General features: G+C 43.4%; 1 protein-coding gene across 12 annotated transcripts in view; it reads right to left on the bottom strand.

The window, feature by feature from the left end:
- The window catches only part of Fam193a (family with sequence similarity 193 member A), a 139,545-nt gene that overhangs the window by 21,752 nt on the left and 97,501 nt on the right, over nt 1-20,292 (bottom strand). For all 12 annotated transcript variants that reach the window (XR_007110478.1, XR_007110477.1, XR_007110473.1 and 9 more), the window contains 5 exons: nt 7,178-7,376; nt 5,943-6,215; nt 4,117-4,399; nt 3,082-3,265; nt 1,945-2,175 (listed from right to left, as the gene is read on the bottom strand). Coding sequence is in view for 3 of the 12 variants with exons in the window: in XM_047566136.1 (XP_047422092.1) it covers nt 1,945-2,175; nt 3,082-3,265; nt 4,117-4,399; nt 5,943-6,215; nt 7,178-7,376 (1,170 nt within the window). In the remaining 9 variants the exon portion in view is untranslated. The remainder of the gene's footprint in view (nt 1-1,944; nt 2,176-3,081; nt 3,266-4,116; nt 4,400-5,942; nt 6,216-7,177; nt 7,377-20,292) is intronic.

The following is a 20,292-nucleotide window of genomic DNA, read 5'->3' on the forward strand; positions in this document are numbered from 1 at the left end:
AAAAATAAAGGTCCATCAAAAACTTTAAAAAATTATTTTAAAACAGTACTCATTGAGTACTTTGTACTTTAAAAAAAAAAAAAGGAAGAAAAAAAACCCAAAAAACTTAAAAATGCTATTGTTTTGCTTTTTGCTGTTTTTGTGGTGCTGGGGCTCCAACCCTGGGCCTTGTGCCTGCTAGGCAAGCACTCTATCACTGACTTATACCCCAGACCCAGCCCTGACAATGACATTTTTAAAAATTTAATTCGACAATTCAAGTAAAAGCGATCTGAAACACTTGTTTCATATAGCAAAAGGCGAGTGCTCCCTGTAGGCAGGATCTCATGGGCAGCTCCTGCAGGCGCCCTGTGTTGTCAGCTGCCTGTATCACTGTGCACACAGGCTCATGTGGCTAGGCTGGGTGGTGTCCACTTGACATTCACAGATTGCATGTTAACCTATGTGCTGGTGTGAGGTCCACATCATGTTCCAGACCACAAAAAGAGGTCAGGACACCTACTTTGGGCAGAGGCCCTAGTTTCCAGCAAAGCGGCTCCCCCAGCACAGGCCTATCAGTGTGCCTACTCCAGGATGGAGGCTATAGGGGTACAACTGCCCCCGTTTCAAAAACCAGCCAAGTTTGTGACCTGTGGGCTGCCCCATAAAACAGTGCTGGGTAAAGAGTCACAGGAGGAGGTCACATGAGGGTGGGCAAGTGCGGAGCTCCACCTCTAGCATCAGCTTCCAGAGTTCAGCTAGACCAACAGAAGCACTGTGAAAGATCTGGATCCAGACTGCCTTTGAGGTCCAGAGCAGGAGCCTGCAGTGGAGAGAATCCCTATGAAGCACTGGAAGGTCTCCAGGGCCAATGACCACTCTGGGCAGAGAACCCATCTTGCTATCCCTGAGTGGGCTGAGCAAACTCAGATTTTCTGAGCCCAGCATAGCACCCCCCCCCCAAATCTGATTAGCCCTCAGAGTCGGGGTGGACCTCCTCTTTAGGACTGTTGTGGCTCATCTGCCTAGTGAAGAATCACCTCAGAATCTTGCAGGATGAGGCTGAGAGCAGCAATACAGTACCTGTGGCCCAAACTCTGCTCCCCAGTAGCAATGTTCTCATGTCTGTCTGACCACCCTAAAGGCAGGGACTTTGCTCTTCCCAAGTCAACTGTCCTACTGTCAGAACCCTCGTTTATAAATTCCTCTCTGTATGCAGCCAAAGTATGCCTCCTTGGGACTGGCTCTTGGAACCAGACACTTTTCAGGAGCTGAAACGAGGAGGCTCTTGGAATTGCTCTGGTACAGGGACTCTGTAGATCTTCCAAGAGAATTTTTATGGGGGGCAGTGGTGGTGGTAAAAAATAGATCCATTTCCATAGCCTCTGAAAGCTCTGCTCACCTCACGGGCTACATGCTAGGTCTACTCTCAGTCCTGTTACTGGGTAAGCAGACATCCACTTCTTGTGACACGACATGCCCTCTGGTGAGGTGCCCAGGGTTTTCTACCAAGGTTGGCTGCTTCACCTCCCTCTTCCCTTCTTTATGTCAAGGACACGTTCTGGTCAAATCTGGAATGGCCAGTGTCTGGAAGCTAATAGTCCTGCCCCATCACATATCAAAGGCACTTCATGCACCCACAGGGGTCTTCCTCTATTCTCCACCCCGAGAGACCCTTCTTTTCTAACTCCTTGGGAAAGAAGGTGCCCACAGAGCTGCAGGGTCTACTGCTATTCCTATGGTGGCTAGCATAGGATCCAAAGGCTTGTGTGAATTCTGCTAAAAACCCATGACACAGAAAGGAAGTGGTTTCCTGAAAATACATACAAAGTAAAGTTTTAACTAACTCCCAGTGTAGGTCACTGGACAAAGACAGGGGCTCTCGAAGCAACAGGGCCGGCAGGTCAACAAGCTCCAGCCCCGCCCTCCCGGGCACAGCACTCTCCTACCCAGAGCTGCACTTGCCTTTCTCTGCTTATGCCTTGCGCGCTTGGCCGCCCGAGTACTGCTTACTGGCTTGGTCTCTGAGCTGTTTATAAACTGCAGCAAATCCTCTACCCTTCGGTGGTCAACAACACTTTCTCGTTCTGAGATCTGATCCATTTTTTTCGGCTGTTCTTCTTTCCTCTTGGTCAGCCGCAAACGAAGCTTTTCCCGCATTTCAGCATAATTTCTACTTGTGGGTGCAGCAGGAGGCTGGGACACAGAAGAGCACAGTTCCAATTTAACAAACCTTAAAATATCTCCAAAAATAACTTCTTAAAAAAATTACTTAACTAGTGCATGCTCTTGTGAAAAACAAGGAAATAAACAAATGGCAGAACCACCACCTATCACTAACCTAAAAGGTGTTTCTGGCACTCCCCCCCCTCAAGTTTTATATGTTTGTGAAAACCTGGTAAAATACACATACACAAATTTTTTAAACTAAAAAGAAACAATTACATGTACTAATTAATCTTTATTTTTTAATTTAATTCATGTCAATAAATTTGTCTGCAATATCTTTCCATCTGCTTGCAGGTTTCTTTTTCAGGCTGAAAAGGGAAAAACAATGCCCCCTGGTCCTATTGCCAAGCCTCTTAAAAATAATCATGTGCACACTTTAGGAAATGCAGACAGAACCACAGCAGGAAAAGTACAACTGCATGTGCCTCCATTTCCCCAGCTGCTCCTGTAGGAAGCAGGGGTAGCATTTGCTGATAGAGACAGTATTACTGGTTCTGGAAAGATGTCCAAGCACGTAGGTGTAAACACCCTTGGTGTCATTTGTTAAACGAGAGGACTCGGCTGTACACACAGCACTGCTGCAAGGGACTGCACAATTGTCCTCTATGCAGTTGTTGCTTGGTGAGCAATTCCACACTGCTGGTATTCAGGTGGACCTCTACTTCATTGACTACTTAAAAAAAATCAAATATAAAATTGCAGTAATGAAATCCCATTTCTTTAAAATAGATTCAACATGGCAGTGGCTGTATCTTGGTTTTAACTGCTGTACTTAGAGCTCCGCACACAGCACGACCACGCTCTGGGTTCAACCTAGTGTGCGAGTCCTGCGGAAGAGCCTTCAGGCCATGCCATTCTCATGTCAGCACTCACCCCGCCGTGTCCGAAGAACTCACAGTAGCAGCAGTCACAGTACTTGCCCTCTTTCTGGTTGGTGGACGTCGAGGTGCTGGAGCTGTGCTCAGAGCAGCTGTCCTCCTCTGCGCTCTCGTCCCCATCATCCTGCTGTGGGTCATAGACGCCATTCTCGCAGCGGTGCCCTTCACAGTCAGGGTCACTATAAAGACCACACACAGCTTATTAGCCAGCAGCCCACCCTGGAGGCACTGACTCAGCACTGCTCCTCAAAACTACCGCTGCTCTGTCCATTTCAGACAGAGGCAGTAGAGGGCAGTCAGAGCCACATACAGTCAGCAAAGACAGCGTGGCTATGGGACCTGGTTGTCCAAGCAGGAGGCACTGTGTGTGGGCCAGCTGCCACTCTTGGTGCTGGTAAGGTGCCCCTGAACAGGCACAGTTTCCCTGCAACTCCTCCTTCTATTATCCTGCCCGTTGCTGCTACCACTGCATCCACACTAAGGTGGGGGTGGGGGCACTTCAAACAGGCTAATTCAAAGGTGACATTTTTTTTTTCAGTTGTAGATGGACACAATACTTTTATTTATTCATTTTATGTGGCGCTGAGGATCAAACCTAGTGCCTCACACATGCGAGGCAAGCGCTCTACCACTGAGCCAGAATCCCAGTCGCCAGACATGGTCTTTTATTTTAAAAAAAACCTGTGGCATATGGTTTTTGCTTCACAATAAATGCTGTACAAATTCTTCTGATTCTATTCAGGTAAAAAAAACACATCTTAAAAACAAATGAGTCACACTTCTGATGCTGCCAGTGGCCAGAGGTCCACAGCAACCAGGACCTCTACTCTTCCCTCTGCAAAAGGGGCTGAGATGGGAGCCCTCCCTGTGGCCTCTTTCGGGGTGGTCCCTGCACTCCATCTGCATTTTACGGGACTTGTCAACAACATGGTCCCAGGGCCCAGTCATGCAGCCATGTTGGGTCAGCACAACACCCAGTCTCCAATGTGCCCTCAGCCCTCCCCACTGGGCCTGGGGGTCCACAGCTCACCTGCAGACGCTGGGAGGGGCGCTGATGGAGCCATCTGTGGTGGAGGGTGGGGGAGCCACAGGGGCGGGGCAGAAGGTCTTACGCGTGTCCACAAACCCAGGAGCTGTGGTTGCAGTTTTGGGGAATGATGGGGCTGCAAGATTTGCAAGGTGAGGTGTGGAGGCTGGGGAGAGTGCAGCAGGAGAGAGGGCTGGAAGCGGGGCCAGGCCTGTGGGGCTGTTCCTTGGGGCAGCAGGTGCTGAGTGTCTGTGGTCCTCCTTGCTGAGGCCATGAAAGACATCACCTGCACAGAGAGGCGAGAGAGGCTGCCGAGGGCTGAGGAAACACAGACATTCATGTTTCTTACAATTACATTTTCTTCATCAATGTTTTGTTTTTAAAATGTTCAGATCTAGAGAAAATTTGAAGGAATAGAGCAAAGAATACCCATTCATACTTTGTCACCATTTAGTGCTTAGTCATATTTACTTTATTTCTCCACATGCACAACTGTTTTTGCCTTAAAATCTGGAGTAAGCAGCACTTGCCTTACGCTTGAGCTTAGGGTGCACCAACACGAAGCTGCCATCCAATGGGCACCCAGTGTGTGTGGGCTCAGGCTTCCAAAGCCCCAAGAACTTCAGCCCCAATGTCCCCAGACTCTTCTGAACTTTTTTCCTTTTTCAACATGGGCATTTTTTTTTTTTTTTTAAAGATGTACATGGACACAGTACCTTTATTTTATTTATTTGTTTTTATGTGGTGCTGAGATTAGAACCCAGTACCTCACATGTGCTAAGCAAGTGCTCTACCGCTGAGCCACAACCCCAGCCCCACAACACTGGCATTTTTAAGAGGCCATGACAATCTGAATCACCTTGTCTCACTGCAGTCAGGTGAAGTGCTCTAGGCATGAATCCTGCAAGATGAACTGGATCCTTAATGTTTTCACAGCAACATTAAGGAGCAACAGTTGAGATCTTCAGCTCTGCACCTGTGAAGTGGGGCTGCCAGCTTCCTCTAGAAGGATCCCCCATCCCTGGCTGTAATGGGTCAGTCCCTGTGGGTGCCTTCGGAAGTAGAAATGTTGCATTCTCCAAACTGTCGTCCCTCGTTTTTAACATCCCTTGAATGCTGACCTCAATCAGCTGCTATGCTGCTGGCTGCCGAGTGGTGACTTTCTGCTTCTATCCTTATACATACTTGAGTGTAAGTGTGCTTCTGTAAAAAAAGCATTTCCCCTCCAACTGGCTGGCTTGAGCATCTCTATGGAGGTCTTTCTCTGTGTGCTAGAATTCACCACACTGTTCCTCTTCCTCCTACTTTTAATAAGACAGTCTACTGTTACTGTTTTAATGTTCAAACTGTCGCAACTTCCACTGATAAGGTCCCCTCAAGTCAGCTCCTGTGTCCCTTTGATATCTGCCCAGGGTCTCTGATCACTTCCTGGCTTTCAGGCCCCTTCTTTTGTTGGTAAGTTGATTAATGTGAGTAACAGCAGGCTGGGTGACAGACAGCCCTGTCAACTCACACCTGCTCTCTTCTGCTTGGCATTTTCCTAAAGCAGCTTCCTAAGCATTCTATCACATGCTCAGAAAGCAATGACCTCATCCCATCACGAACAGTAAGTGTGGAGAGAGGAGGTAAGATACAGTGCAGTGAAGTCCAGGGCATTCAGAATAACAGCTGAAATTCTAATCAAAATCTGAATTCTGCACTTTGTGCATGAACATTTTTGTGCGTTAGTTACATCTGTGCCTCTGGCTAGGTCATGTAAAAGACAGTGTGCAGACAGAAGAAGCAATTAAGTCAAGTGGCTCTGAGTCCCAAGGGCTACTGGGCCTTACCTATCGAAGGGGGTCTCTTGGACGACACCTTGAACTGGCTGTTGCTTGACTGCACCGTGGTGGCTGTGCAGGACACAGAGGACGTGGCGGAGGAGGTGGCCATGACAACTTTGTTTGCTTCCATAAAAGCATCTTGGAAATTGTACAAACACTTCTTTTTTGCAGCACTTTTTTTCTCTTTACTATCCGAAACTGCAGGTGCCTCGTTGCTAGATGGAGGTGGAAGGGTTCCAGGGCTTGCTTCCGAGAGTGCTGGCCCTAATATGTCACTCCCTTCAGAGAAGAATGGGAAAATTAAGGCTTCTAAGAGAAACAGCACCTTAGTGAAATCCTAAAGGGCATGCTGAGGGCTGAGCACTTGAGACTGGGGCTGCCACTGAAGTCATGACTCCTCTGGGGTGATGCTAGTCAATTCTAGGGAAAAAAATTTTATTGAGCACCTACTATGTGCCAATTCCTGTGCTAGGTGCTTCCCAAAGTTAATGTCTTACTTTCTGAGGTTGGTATTGTTATTCCTGTTCTAAAGATGAAGAAACTGAGGCTCATAGAGGCTAAGCAACTTGCCCAAGGTCACACAGTTAGAGATCCTTTCCAAGCACAGATTGGATGTCAAGTCTAGCTTCTGTTCTGAGCACATGCAGGACTGGGTGTGGGCTACCAGGAGCTCTAGCCACAGGAAGACAGAGAGGAGGCATGGGTACCAGCCCCTCATCAGGAGCCCCTGACCCTGAAACTGAAGCGATAGCCGAGCTCAGCAGCTGAGGCAGCTGGGAGGAAGGAGCTTTGGAGGGGAGAGATCCCATTTAGGGTCAATTCGGAAACCAGAGAAAAGGAACTCAAGTCATAGCATTTGAGCAGACCATGGCCCTGTCCTCTTGCCCCTGTGCTCTGACTGAGGTCTGGCTGTCTCCATTGCTCAAGAACTAAAGACTAGGTATGAGCCTTGGAGACCAGACCCTGCAAAGCATGGGGCTGCGCCAGTGCAGCCCACCGTGCTGATGACCAGCCACGGAGCCAGAGCCTTGCTCTGTTCAGCCAATGCAACGGCTGACTGACTGGTGGTAGATGTGAAAGAATGGAGCAGGATGATAGCTCCTGGCCTCTGCTGGAGACAGAGGGAGGGGCAGCAGCCACATGGCTACACCTGGGCTTTCAGGGGAGACTGCAACAAAGATGGTGATCTATTCGGCTCGGATTATTTTAAAACCTTAAGAAAGTTTTAACAAATTCCTTACCAGAAATTGTATCTGGCAAGAAAGTGCCAGGATTCCAGTTCTTATCATTCATCACTTCTGATCCCCAAAGACTTATAAATTTAGAACTATTCCACTCTGGAGTATTCCCAAAACAGCTCGGATAAATATGGTCTTGAAGAGATGCATTGAATACCTGATGCTTATTTGTGTGATTCTGAACAGGTGCTGGCGGTAAAGCCTACAAAAAAAAATTTTCTAATCACATATCAAAATTAATATTCTGTTTTCCTAAGTAATTAAACTACAAACAGACAAAGTGTGACTGAAGGCTTGCAGGATATGCTCCCTGCAAGTTGGTGTCCATGGGGGAAGCACGTCTCACAAAGCACTTGGTGGCTCATTTATTATAAGACTGCATGTGTACGTCAAACTGCAACCAGAAGGATGGTTTAAAAGCAACTGATGCTGTTAGACAACTCAGTAACTTCTAACATTCTTACCTACCCACAACTTACATGGATTCACCTGTGTAAGATCTGCTCTAAGGCTTACCCTCATATGGCATTTTAACAATCATCTCTAATAAATCAGCTTCAGAATCACTGAGAAAAATGGTAAACCCTCATGCTACTCTCTTACACCTGAGCAAAATACGGCATACATGGGAAGAGCTAGAGGGATGTGTGCTGTGCTCTCAAGGAGCCCAGTTGGCTTGGCGAGCTTCTGGTGCAGACCTCGTCGAAGGTTCCAGGGGAAGGTGGCTAGGGTGCCAGAGTCCACATCCTTAACTAGTGCCAAGTCATCTGACAGCTCCCTGCACACATCAGGTGTCCTGGGCCCTCCCTGACCCTGGCCCATGCCTAGGCCCCAGGCTCCGTCTGTCCACCCCTCAGGGTCTCATAGGCTGTGCAGGAGACTCCACTTCTGCACTTGGTCCCCTGCAGTCCTCCTCAGAGCAGCCAGTCATCTTTTTTGAATTCCCTGCTTAGAATGTTGAGGTAGATTCCTGCTGCTTTTAACATAAAACCCAAAGTCCTTACCTTGGCCCTGTGAGACCCTAGAGAACTTGACCTGCCTCCCTTTGTCTTGCTAACCAAGCCCCTCAACCACGCAGGCCTTCCTTCCCCTGGTCTTCAAACTCCTAAGCTCTTGATCCTGGACTCCGCTCAGCCTCCGTCCATATTCTGAGATGTCCTCATCTCAGTTCTTACCTCACTCACTTAAGCTCATTTCCAGCCTGGGTCCACATGTCACTTTCCCAGAGAAGCTACCATTGCTGCCTCTGCTCCCACTAGGAAGACCCAACGCCCAGTACCACTGCTACACTCATGGTGAACCACAGCCTCCCCTCTTCACCACAGCTGTAACACAGAACTGACTTGTAGCTTGCTGAGTTTATGTCTGCCATCCCCCAAGTTATGCACGCTCCATAAGGGACAGGCAATGCTGCGTGTGTTACCTCAGCAGGACTGAGGAGCGACTGGAATGAGTGGGTGTCCACTTGTGCACCGCCTCAACCTGGATGAGCTACAGGTCTGATGCTGGAAGGACACCTGGCTATCCTACCCTGCAGGGTGCAGAAATGAGCCACAGTGAGCCCTAGACACTCAGGTAGAAGGCTTTAGATCCCAACTGCAGGTGATGATTTGGCAGAATCCTGAGGGCCTGGTTGGGGCAGATGGAGGAAGGGAAGGGGGACAGAGCACAGGGACAGGCATGTATGTGGACAACAGCATCACACCCCACAGGCTCCAGGATGGTGGGCAGCAGCATGGTAAAAGGTAACTGTGTGGCTTCCATCCTGAATGGGCAGGGAAGCCACAGAAGGTCTCAGGCAGCAAGGGAGATGATCTGGGCAGTTTAACAGAAAGATAGCACTGTGACAATACAGTGGATAAACCAAAGGAGAGATGGTGCTGAGGCAGTGAGATGGGGATGATGAAGCAAAGATGTGAAGGAGGGAGGAAAGGAGAATTTCGTAGGTGTCAGACATCAGCACAAATGAGCGTCTAGTGCAGCAGGAATTACTGGTCCTGATTCCACCACGAGCAGCGTGGTCAGTGACAGAGCTGGATTTGAACTGAGCCCTGTCTCAGCCTCCTGTTTACTAGCTGTGTGACCTCAGGCAAATCACTCAATCTTTTTGTGCTTTAGTTTTCTCATCTCCAGGGTTTTTGGTTAAAGTTTCGCACATTGCTTGGCCTGCAGTCAGTAAGAACTTGGTGACTGTGAAGATGAATTACTATCATTTTCTAAGACTATGGTTCCTAGAAACAAAACTATTGACTGACCAAACCTACCAGCTGTTCCCACTCTTCCACAGGCTTTGGAGCAGGGAGTATGTGGGCAGTAACTACTCAGGCCACCATCATAGCTCAGGGCATCTACTGACCTGTGGGGGCTCAAGGAGGCAGAGGGGGAGCATGACACAGCAGACACTCAGGACTTGAAAGCAAGGGCCCAAACTAGCTGTTCTAGCTGGGGAGCCTCGGGGGCACAAAGCAAGGAAAACAACCAACAGACCCCAGTTTCTACAAAGTAGTGAAAAGTTAAGAGCTGCTTTGCTGATAAAAAAAACAGTCTTGGGGACCTGCCAAGGGGCAGAAACACCTGCCAGGTACAAACTGGTCTGCTTTTTCTGCACTCACAGCTGGCTTCCAGATGTGCTGGCAGGTGAGCTCAGAGCCACTGAAGCATCTTCAGGGTTCTGAGCCACTTAAGTGCTTCCTGAGACTTTCCTCAGACATAGCTGTTTGTCTGGCTTCACCTCTGCTGAGTCTGGCTGACACCTGACCTTTTCCATTCTTGCGTCCACACAATTCTCATTCATCCTTCAAAGCCCTACTGCAGTGTGTCCCCTGCTTTGTGACATCAACCCCAGGTGATTCAGTTTTCCCTCTCCACTTCTCTACCTGCACCCACAGATGCCAGAGCATTTTGATGTTTTATTTTGATTGTGTTTTTATCTTCTCTTCAGACTGAGACCAGGATTAGCTGATTTTGGTTCCCTTAGAATGTAGCACAGGGCCTGGCACATACTAGGTGTTCAATAAATGTTTATTGAGCAGAATGCAGTTTAGAAGATTAAGGAAATGCATGTTCAATACTAATATTGGAAGCACACAATGATGATCCTACACATTCTACTTACACTTTTCTTCAGAAGCCCTCCTACTCAAGCCACAGGCCCAGGTATAGAGAGGAGGGTAAAAGGAAGGGGAATCAGGAACCAAAAAAGTTGTATTTTTTCCCCCACTGTTTTCACACAAGAGAGCTTAAGGATTTCTTTCAGAAAGAAGTAGTTGTCTGTCAGCCAGATCATTCTGGGAAATGCCCTGATAACAATCTAACTATAAAGTAGGTCTTTCAAAATGTGGATAATGACTTTACTCTTTACACAAATCCACAAAGCTTCAGTTACCAGAAGTTTTGAACTGTTCTCCACTTTGACACAAAATAATTAATTCATAGGAAAGGAAATCTTTGCTTTAAGTGAAAGCTCTAGCACAAATAGACACCTTCACTAAGCATGCTTTCAAGCATATCCAGGAGCTGGGCACCCAGCCTGTACTCTCCAGGATGAGGGCGCAAAGGACAATGAGCCAAGAGAGCAGAAGGAAGACGAGACTGTTAAATGCAGGGGTCTTTCCTCTGCATTCACATCCAAGGGGATTCCAATGACATCCCATTTAACACGGAAGTTAAGATAAGCACCTCTTTCTTTGTTTCTGCCTAATGGAGGTCTTTCAACACTCTTTCCAGAGATGGAAAAGGTGCAAAAGGACCACCTTTACCTTGGTCTTGCTAGTTTTCAGGTTGGTAGACCTGTATACTGCCTCTTAAATAAAATACAAGTCAAACATAACACAATCCCAAAATGACAGTCTATTTATGCCCCTACTCTCCACACAGTCTTTTTACTAAACCTGAATGTGCACTATACATGGGAATGGTTTGTGGAACAATTACTACATTGGGAAAGGGCCTAGAATGAAGTGGAAAGAAGGTTTGCCATGATTTGACTGTATTAAACACTTCTGCAGTGGCTGTGCATAAGGCTCAAAGCAACCTTAGCACCATGATCAGCTACCCCACTCAACAGGTTCCACACAAGGCACTGAACTCCCTCAGAGGGCCAGGACCCTCCTTTATTAGTAAGGTGATTGTTCTACAAACATTCCTCATATTGGATGAAAAGGACAGAATTTAGAGTTGGGAGTCTTGGTTTCCAGCACAAATTCTGGCCCCACAAAGAGGCAACCTACCACCCCAGACCATGTGGGCCAGCAGGAGAAAACGTGCTCTAAGAAGGAGCTCAGGCACACACCACCTGCCCTCCTGCCTCTGCCTTTCTTCTCTCCTCTCCAGGCTGCTCCTCCCCAGGCCTGGGCTTTGTCAGGTAAGAGACAAAGGCTACTTGACTCTATATGCACAATCACATTCTGGAAACAAACAGCCAACCGCAATTACAAAGGTAAAGGACATTTGAAATGCCAAGAAGATCCCAGCTGAAGGCAAGGGATGTTGGTTGACCTGAGGGCATGACATGAGCCCAGAGACTGACTGATGTGGGGCCTGGATAAGCTGGACTTTACAGAGAAGGGCCTCAAAGGTCAGCACTGTGCTGGACCCTGGTATCGGCAGAGGGGAACCCTCTCTAAAAGAAGGTGTCTTCTAGTCAGGGCCTTGGGGGTCTCACAGAGGAAGCTACATAAAACTGACCTCAAGATAAAAACTATCCATATAAGAAAACAGCATGCTTGAATGATGTCACAGAAACAACAGAAGTAAATTCAGAGCATCTGGGATTCATGCGCACACAGAATAATTGTGTGTGTAATACATACAGAAAGAAAAGAGGAGGCTGGACACAATGGTGCACATTTGTAATCCCAGTTACTCAGGAGGCTAGGCAGGAAGATCACAAGTTCAATGCTAGCCTCAGCAAGAGGAGCAAGACTCTATCTTAAAATAAAAAAAGAGAGGGCTGGGGATGTAGCTCAGTGGTTGGAGGGGAGGAAGGGAATAAGATGAAAAAAAGGAACAAAGAAGGAAGACAGAAGAAAGAAAGAAAAAAGAATATAAAAAGCGAGACATTTGAAAAAACATGAAACTTAGAAATAATTACATCTGGAATTAAAACTTATAGAGATACTGTTAGAGTATCATTTAACATCAATCAAAAAACAAAAATCACTCAGAACACACAACTGAGAGAGGAGATGGGAAACAGAGCTTTCAGGTATAAGGAGCAGGTGAGATCTCACGTTCCCCCTCAGGAGCTCAGAGAGACAGCAAGACTGCAGAGGGAATGTGGTGAGAGCATGATGGACACTGTCAGGCAGGGCTCTCACATGAGGAGGGTGCTGTGGGCTCCAAGGGTAGGGGCCACGTGAGCGTAAGGAAGGGATGCTGGCAATGGAGACCCTGCAAGAGGCACCAAGAGAGTCTGCAAGGGGCGCACAGCAGGGAAAGACACAGAGAGCTTCGAGCTTTGCTGATGAAAACTTCTCAAACTGAAATGCAAAGAGAAACACACGTTAAAATAAAAAACATCTCCAAACAAAAACCCACCATCAAAACAGCAAAACATCCAAGAACTAAGACAATTTCAGAAGCTATAACACCTGGGGGGCAAGGGGTAATTATTTGAAGTAATTATGGCCAAAAACTGCACAATTAATGAAAGACACCAAACATCCAAGAAGCTCAGAGACTACCAAGTACAAAACCCCAAAAACTATATAAATGTAGGCATTATCATATGTAAACTGCAGAAAGCTAAAGACAAAAGGAAATCTTGAGAGCAGCCACGGGTGGGCAGGATGGAAGAACCCACCAAACAAAGAAAATTATTACAAAGGACATCTTGTGGGAAACCATGCAAACAAGGGAGAAGCAGGGTGAATATATTTTAAATGGGAATGATGAAAACAAAGACAAAACACCCCACCAACCTAGAATTGTGTATCCAGCGAAATGATTCTACAAAAGTAAAGAAGAAATCTGAACTTCCTCTGACAAGCAAAGACTGAGGAAACTCATCGCCAGCTGCCCTGCCCTGCAAGAAATGCTGGAAGATATTCTTCATGCAGAAGGAGATTAATACAGGCCAGATGCTTGGACTGACGTGTAGAAAGGAGTGTAATAAATAAAGGGAAAATGAAACCTCCTTTTTGTCTTATTATTAACTGATCTAAAAGATAACTTTGAAGTGACAGCAACTGTGTCCTGGGAGAGCAAGTAATGGACAGTGAGAACAAGGGCAGCACTGTTAGAGGACAAGAGAAAACCGCTACAGCTACCTGTCCTCAAGTGCCACTCAACAGTGCTGGCCAAAAAGGGACTTAATAAACAATGTGGATTGTGAACTCCAGGGAAATTGCAGATGTTTTTAAAAAGATAAGCATCGCTGATACACTAAGAGAGATGAAATGAAATCATAAAATGATTAATTAAAAGCAAAAAGACAGTCAGGCACAGTGGTACACTGTATTCCAGCAACTTGGAAGGCTGAGGCAGGAGGGTCCCAAGCTCAAGGCCACCCTGGGTAACTTAGTGAGACCCTGTCTTAAAATAAAAAAATAAAAAGGGCTGGGGTGTGGCGTAGTGGTAGAGCCCTGGGTTCAATCCCCAGTACTGGGGTAGAGCAGGGGATGGCGACAGGGGTGAGCAAGGAAAAAGAAGTCTCTGCTAATGAATAGAAAATAGTGGCACAATTGATACTAATCCAAACACATCCTAAACTATCACTTTTCCTAAGGAGGGGGGGAAAAAAACCCAAAGGAAAAGAAAATCACTTTAAATGTAAATGGTGTAAATGTATCAATGAAAAGATGGAGGCAGTGTACCACAAAGACAACCCAACTACACCAATCTACAAGAAACCTACTTTAGAGATTCTAGAAGTTAAAAGTAGAAATGGAAACAACCAGTGGATCAAGGAAGAAATCACAAGCAAATCAGAAAATATTTAGAGATGAATGAAAATGAAAACACAATATAACAAAATGTATGTGACGCAGAGAAAGCAAGAGCTAAAGGGGAACTTATAGCAATAAATGCTCCCATTAAAAAAATAAGACAAAGGGCAGGTGGTGCAGCTCAGTGGTGGGAGTGCTCAAGGCCCTGAGTTCCATCCCCAGCATTGCAAAAATAAAAATAGGAAAATAAAAAAGATCTCAAATCAGCAAACTGACTTTAATCATTAAAGAGAATTAGAAAAAGAACAAACTAAACCCACAACTAGCAGAAGGAATGAAAAAATTAAGATTAGAGAGAAGGAGCTGGAGTTGTGGCTCAGTGGTAAAGCGATTGCCTAGCATGTGTGAAGCACTGGGTTTGATCCTCAGCACCACATAAGAAATAAAGAAAGAAAGAAGTAAAGGCATTGTGTTCATATAAGACTTAAAAAAAAAAAAGAAAATGTTAAAGCAAGAGATGGAGTTGTGGCTCAGTGGTACAGCACTTGCCTAGCACCTGTGAGGCACTGGATTTGATCCTCAGCAACATATAAAAAATAAAGTTATAAAAAAAAATTAGAGCAAGGATATAGGAAACAGAGAAGAGAAAACAGAAAAATCAGTGAAACTCAAAAATTATTCTTGGAAAAGACCAACCTTTAACTGAAAATGAGAACCTTAATGAGACAGACTAAGAATAAAGAAAGAAGACTCGAATTACTAAAATCAGAAATGACAGTGGAAACATGTATACTGATGTTACAGAAATAGAAAAGATTGTAAATAATAGGGATGATGTGCCAATATAGTGGATAATGCAGAGAAAAACTGCTAGAGAAACAAGCCTATCAAGACAAAAATCATCAAGAAATAGAAAAATCAGATAGGCATATAATTAGTAAGGATATGGACTCAGTCATGAAAAATTGCCCAACAGACGAACCCTGGATCCATTGGCTTTACAAACATTTTAAGAACAATCTTTCTCAAGCTTTTTCAAAAACCTTAAGTGGCAGAGTCACGCAGAGACATTATGACAAGACTATAGACTAACAGCCCTTCTGAATATTGCTGCAAAAATCCTCAACAAAATACTACCAAAATTAATTCAGCAGCATATTAAGAGGATTATACACATTAACCAAGTGGGACTTATTCCTGGTATGCAAGAATGGCTCTGCATAAGAAAATCAATCAGGGCAACACACCACATTAACAGAACAAAGGGAACAAAACACAAATGACTCAACAAATTACTAATAGAAGAAAACTACCTCAACATAATAGAAGCCAAGTGTGTTTTTCCCACAGCAAATAACCTAAAGCTTTTCTTCAAACATCAGAAACAAGGTATGTCCTTTTATCACTTCCTTCAGCAAAGTGTTATAAATCTTAGAGTAATTAGGCAAGAAAAAGAAATGGCATTCAAATTGGAAAGAAGTAAAATAAATCTGTTGGAAGATGGTTTGATTTTATGTGTAGAAAATCATAAAGATTACACATACATATGAAACCATGAGTTCTAATAAATGAATTCAGTCAAGTAGCAAGATACAAAGTTGATACTCAAAATCAGATATGTTGGACTGGGGCTATAGCTCAGTGGTAGAGCACTTGCCTAGCACACGTGAGGCACTGGGTTTGATCCTCAATACCACAAAAAAATAGATAAATAAAATAAAGATATTGTGTCCATTCACAGCAAAAAAAAAAAAAAAAAAAAAAAAAAAATCAGTTCTATTGCTATACATTAACAATGAACAATCTGAAAAAAAATCCACACAAAACATAGCTACATTCACAATAGCATCATAAAGAATAAAATACTTAAATGAAAGATTTATACAATGAAAACTAAAATACTGCTGAAAGAAGAAGACATAAATAAATGAAAACATATATTTTAATCATGAATTAGAAGTCTCAAAATTGCTGAAATGTCCAGATTACCTGAAGTTTTCTTTAGATTCTACATAATTTCTATCAAAATCCCAATAATTTTATTTTTTTATTTTTGCAAAAATTGGAAAACTCATCCCTAAAATGCACATATAATCTAAAAGGACCCAGATAACCAAAACAATCTTGAAAGAAAACATAACTGGAGGACTTGTACTTGCTGATTTCAAAGCATTATAAAGCTCCAGTAATCAAAAGAATGTGGTACTGGTAGTGAGGACAGACACACAAGTCAATGGAATGAAACAGAGAACTCAGAAATAAACTCTCACAAATAATTTTTTTATTTTTATTTTTATTTTTTGGTACCAGGGATTGAACCCAAGGGCACTCAAGCACTGAGCCACATCCCCAGTCCTTTTTAAATTTTATTTAGAGACAGGATCTCACTGATTTGCTTAGGGCCTCACTAAGTTGCTGAGGCTGGCTTTGAACTTGGGATCCTCCTGACTCAACCTCCTAAGCTGCTCCAATTACAGGAAGGGGTCACTGTGCCCGGCCCACAAATAACTTTTGATGAGGGTGCCAAGATCATTCAATGGGGAAAAGGGCAGTTTTTAAAAAATATAGGCTGAAAATAAATGGATATCTACATGGAAAGAAATAAAATTGAACCTTTATCTAACACCATCCCTAAAAATTAATTCAATCTGGTTCAAAGACCTGAATGTAAAACTTAAAACAATAAAATTCTTAGAAGAAAATATAAGACCAAAGCTTCATGACATTGGATTGGCAATTTTTTGGATGTAACACCAAAGTCAAAAGTAATAATAGAAAAAATACACAAGCTGGACTTCATGAAAAAATTTAAAAATATGCATCAAAAGACACTATTAACAGAGTAAAAATGCAAACCACAGAATGGTAGAGAAATATATGCAAGTCATACCCTGATAAAAGGTTAACATCTAGAATATATAGAGAACTGCTAAAACTGATTAAAATTGGGCACAGGAATCAAATAGACAATTTGCCGAAAAGATTTAAAAATGGCCACAGGCTAGTGCTGTAGCTCAGTTTTAGAGCATCTCCCTAGCAAATGTAAGGTCTTGGGTTCAAACTCTCGTACTTCATGTGGGGCGGAGGGAATGCTCAATATCACTAGTCGTTAGAGATATGCAAATCAAAACTATAAAATCATATCACCTCACTGGATGGCTGCTGTCCAAAAAACAGAAAATAGAATATAGGCACTGTGATACATGCCTCAAGTTCCAGTATTCAGGAAGCTGAGGGATGGAGGATCACTTGAACTCTGGAGTTTGAGGCTAGCTTGAGCAACAGCAAAACCCTATCTCAAAAACAAAATAAAAACCACTGACAAACAAAAAAACCAAACAGTAGGTGTTGGTGAGGATATGGAGGAATTGGAATTCTCATATATTGTTGGTAAGAATGCAAAATGATACAGCCAATGTAGAAAAGAGTATGGGAGTTCCTCAAACATTTTAAAAATAGAATTACCGTATTTCTATAAAAATAGAATTACCATATAATCTAGCAATTCCTCTTCTAAGCATATACCCAAGAGAACTGATATCAGTCTCAAAGAAATATTTGTATACCCATGTTCACAGCAGGATTAGTTACAATAGCTAACATGAGGAAACAACCCCAGCATTCACTGATGACAAGCACAATTGGTGTATCCATACAATGGAATGCTGTTGAGGAAGGAAATTCTACAACACACTGACAGAATGAACCTTGAGGACATTATGCTAAGTGAAATAAGACAATCACAAAAAGATAGCTGCTGTCTGATTTCACTTACATGAGGTACTTAGAGAGTCACAATCACAGAGACAGCAAGTAGAATGGTGGCTGCCAGGGATTGGGTAAAGGAAGTTATTGTTTAATGGATAAAAAACATCAGTTTTACAAGATGAAAAGAGTTAGAGATGGACGGTGGTGACAGTGGCACAATGTTATGAATGTATTTAATTCTACTGAAATGAATACTTCGAGATGCTTAAGATGGTACATTTTATGTTATACACTTTTTATCACACACAAAAAAGTAAAGGGATAGAGAAAGATATACCATGGAAACACTAATCCAAAAAAGCTGGAGAAACTACATTAGTACCAAACAGAGCAGATTTCAGGGCAACGAAAGTTTCAGAGAAAAAGAAGGGTGATAAAGTGATGTAGGGTCAATTTTCCAAGACACAGTGATCCTTAACATGTGAGTCCCTAACTAAAAGCATCAAATTTTGTGAAGTAAAACTGATAGAACTGCCAGAAGAAACAGAGGAATCCCTTGCCACAGCTGGAGTCTTCATACCCTTTATCAGAAGGAGACCAATCCTGTAGGCAGAAAAGGATATCGTTGTACTGAATGCCATCATCAATCAACTGGATATAATGGGCATCTACAGACTACTCTATCCAACAGCAGAATACACATTCTCAAGCTCACAGGGATCATTTACCAAAAGATATCACATTTTGGGCCATAAAACACACTTTTGTAAGTTCAAAAGAGTAGAACTTGGGAGTGGGGGTGTAGCTTAGCAACAGAGCAACTGCTTAGCATGCATGAGGCCTTGGGATCAATCTCCAGCACCGTTTAAAAAAAAAAGAAATCATACAATGTGTGCTCTTAAACCACAATGGAATTAAAAGAGAAATCAATAATGGAAAGATAGTTGGGAAATCTTCACATATTTAGAAATTAAATGTCCTGGCACCTAGATTTTTTATTTTTTTTCTAGTATTTCATTTCTGTATTTTCTTCTGCAACTACCTTAAACATTTCAACATATAAATTAAATATATCAATGGTATGAAGACATTTGAAAATAGAAATTAGTATTCAATTTTTTTAATTTCAAGGAAATTAATTTTCTGTAGTATTCATCATAAATATTTTGGGTACTAAATATTCACCCACAGTGGCCAAGTAGTTGTAAAAGAATTACAACTATTGTGCCTTCAAGTCGTAGAGGCACCCTCTGTGACTTCACTACAGCAGAACTCACCATACAAAAATGGATGCAGAGGCAGAGGCAGAGGCAGAGGCAGGTCAGAGCCTCTCCACATTTGGCACCCACCCTGTGCCTCTTGCTGGGTTGTAAACACCACACACAACAATCCTCCTCATTAAGAAAAGTCTGTAGCCTTTTAACAGTTTGCTCTTTCTCTAGCAGGAGCCTCTATCAATTCCCATGGCCTCTTAACGCAATATGCACCTCAAGTACAGCTATACCTGCAGCATCCAAGTAAGTAACAAACTAGTTCTGTAAGACCTGGCACGACAACACAAACATTTCCATACCAAGGACAACTGAAGTGTCAAGTGCATCTTATGTCTCCAAATAAAAAGGGTCTCCAACTATAGTATCAGTTAAGATGGATCAGTGAATAATCTTGATATTAACAGCAAAGTGGTTGAAAAATGTCTTCTGAAACAACTTTCTAAGCTTCTACATGGCCACCACCACATTTGACTTGACCTCTATATTTAGTCTTTCTATGCATGAATTTCTCACATTTATCTATGGCACTAAAGTCTAGCAGGTGGCAAAGGAACAGGTATTAGATACAGTTGATGGTCCTAAAAATGTTCTTCTTTTACTCTTGTACAAACTACCTATAACTTCCTGAGAAAAGGTTAATGTCAGGGAAAAGAACAGGCTTTTATACACTGTCCTAACGAGCACTGGGAATAATCAATTTCCTTTTCTTTAAAAAAAAACAAAAAACAAAAAAAACAGTGCTGGGAATTGAACCCAGGGTTTTGCGTATGCTAGGCCACATCCCCAATCCAGGGAATGACCAATTTCATCACATGACTTTTTTTAGAAACTAATTCTTAAACAGATTTAACCACCAAAAATATATAAAGGAACATTCTATAATCTTTTCTTAGGACTAGGGAAGGCAAGAAGGAGTGGATGGCTTCCTAACTGTACATACTCACCCAGAGGAAAATAGGGTGCACACGAAAATAGCTTGGCTTTACCACACACCTGAAAAATGCTCTGAAAAGCATTCTGTGAATAAAGACATCATTAAATGGTCAAAATGAACAATACTCAATCTAACAAAATTTAAGCATGAATTTGAGTGGCTGCTGAGGACTTGTAATAGCAGAACACAACAAAACTATTATCCTCTTTCCTAAGCGTGTAGCGTAACTTTCCCACCTGAATCCCTCCCCAGCATATACAGGAGAAACCTACTGCCATGCTAAACACACCCCTGTGCAGTAAACTCCTGGAGGAG

The sequence above is a fragment of the Sciurus carolinensis genome, chromosome 10 (assembly GCF_902686445.1).
Source record: "Sciurus carolinensis chromosome 10, mSciCar1.2, whole genome shotgun sequence".
NCBI classification, from domain to species: domain Eukaryota; kingdom Metazoa; phylum Chordata; class Mammalia; order Rodentia; family Sciuridae; genus Sciurus; species Sciurus carolinensis.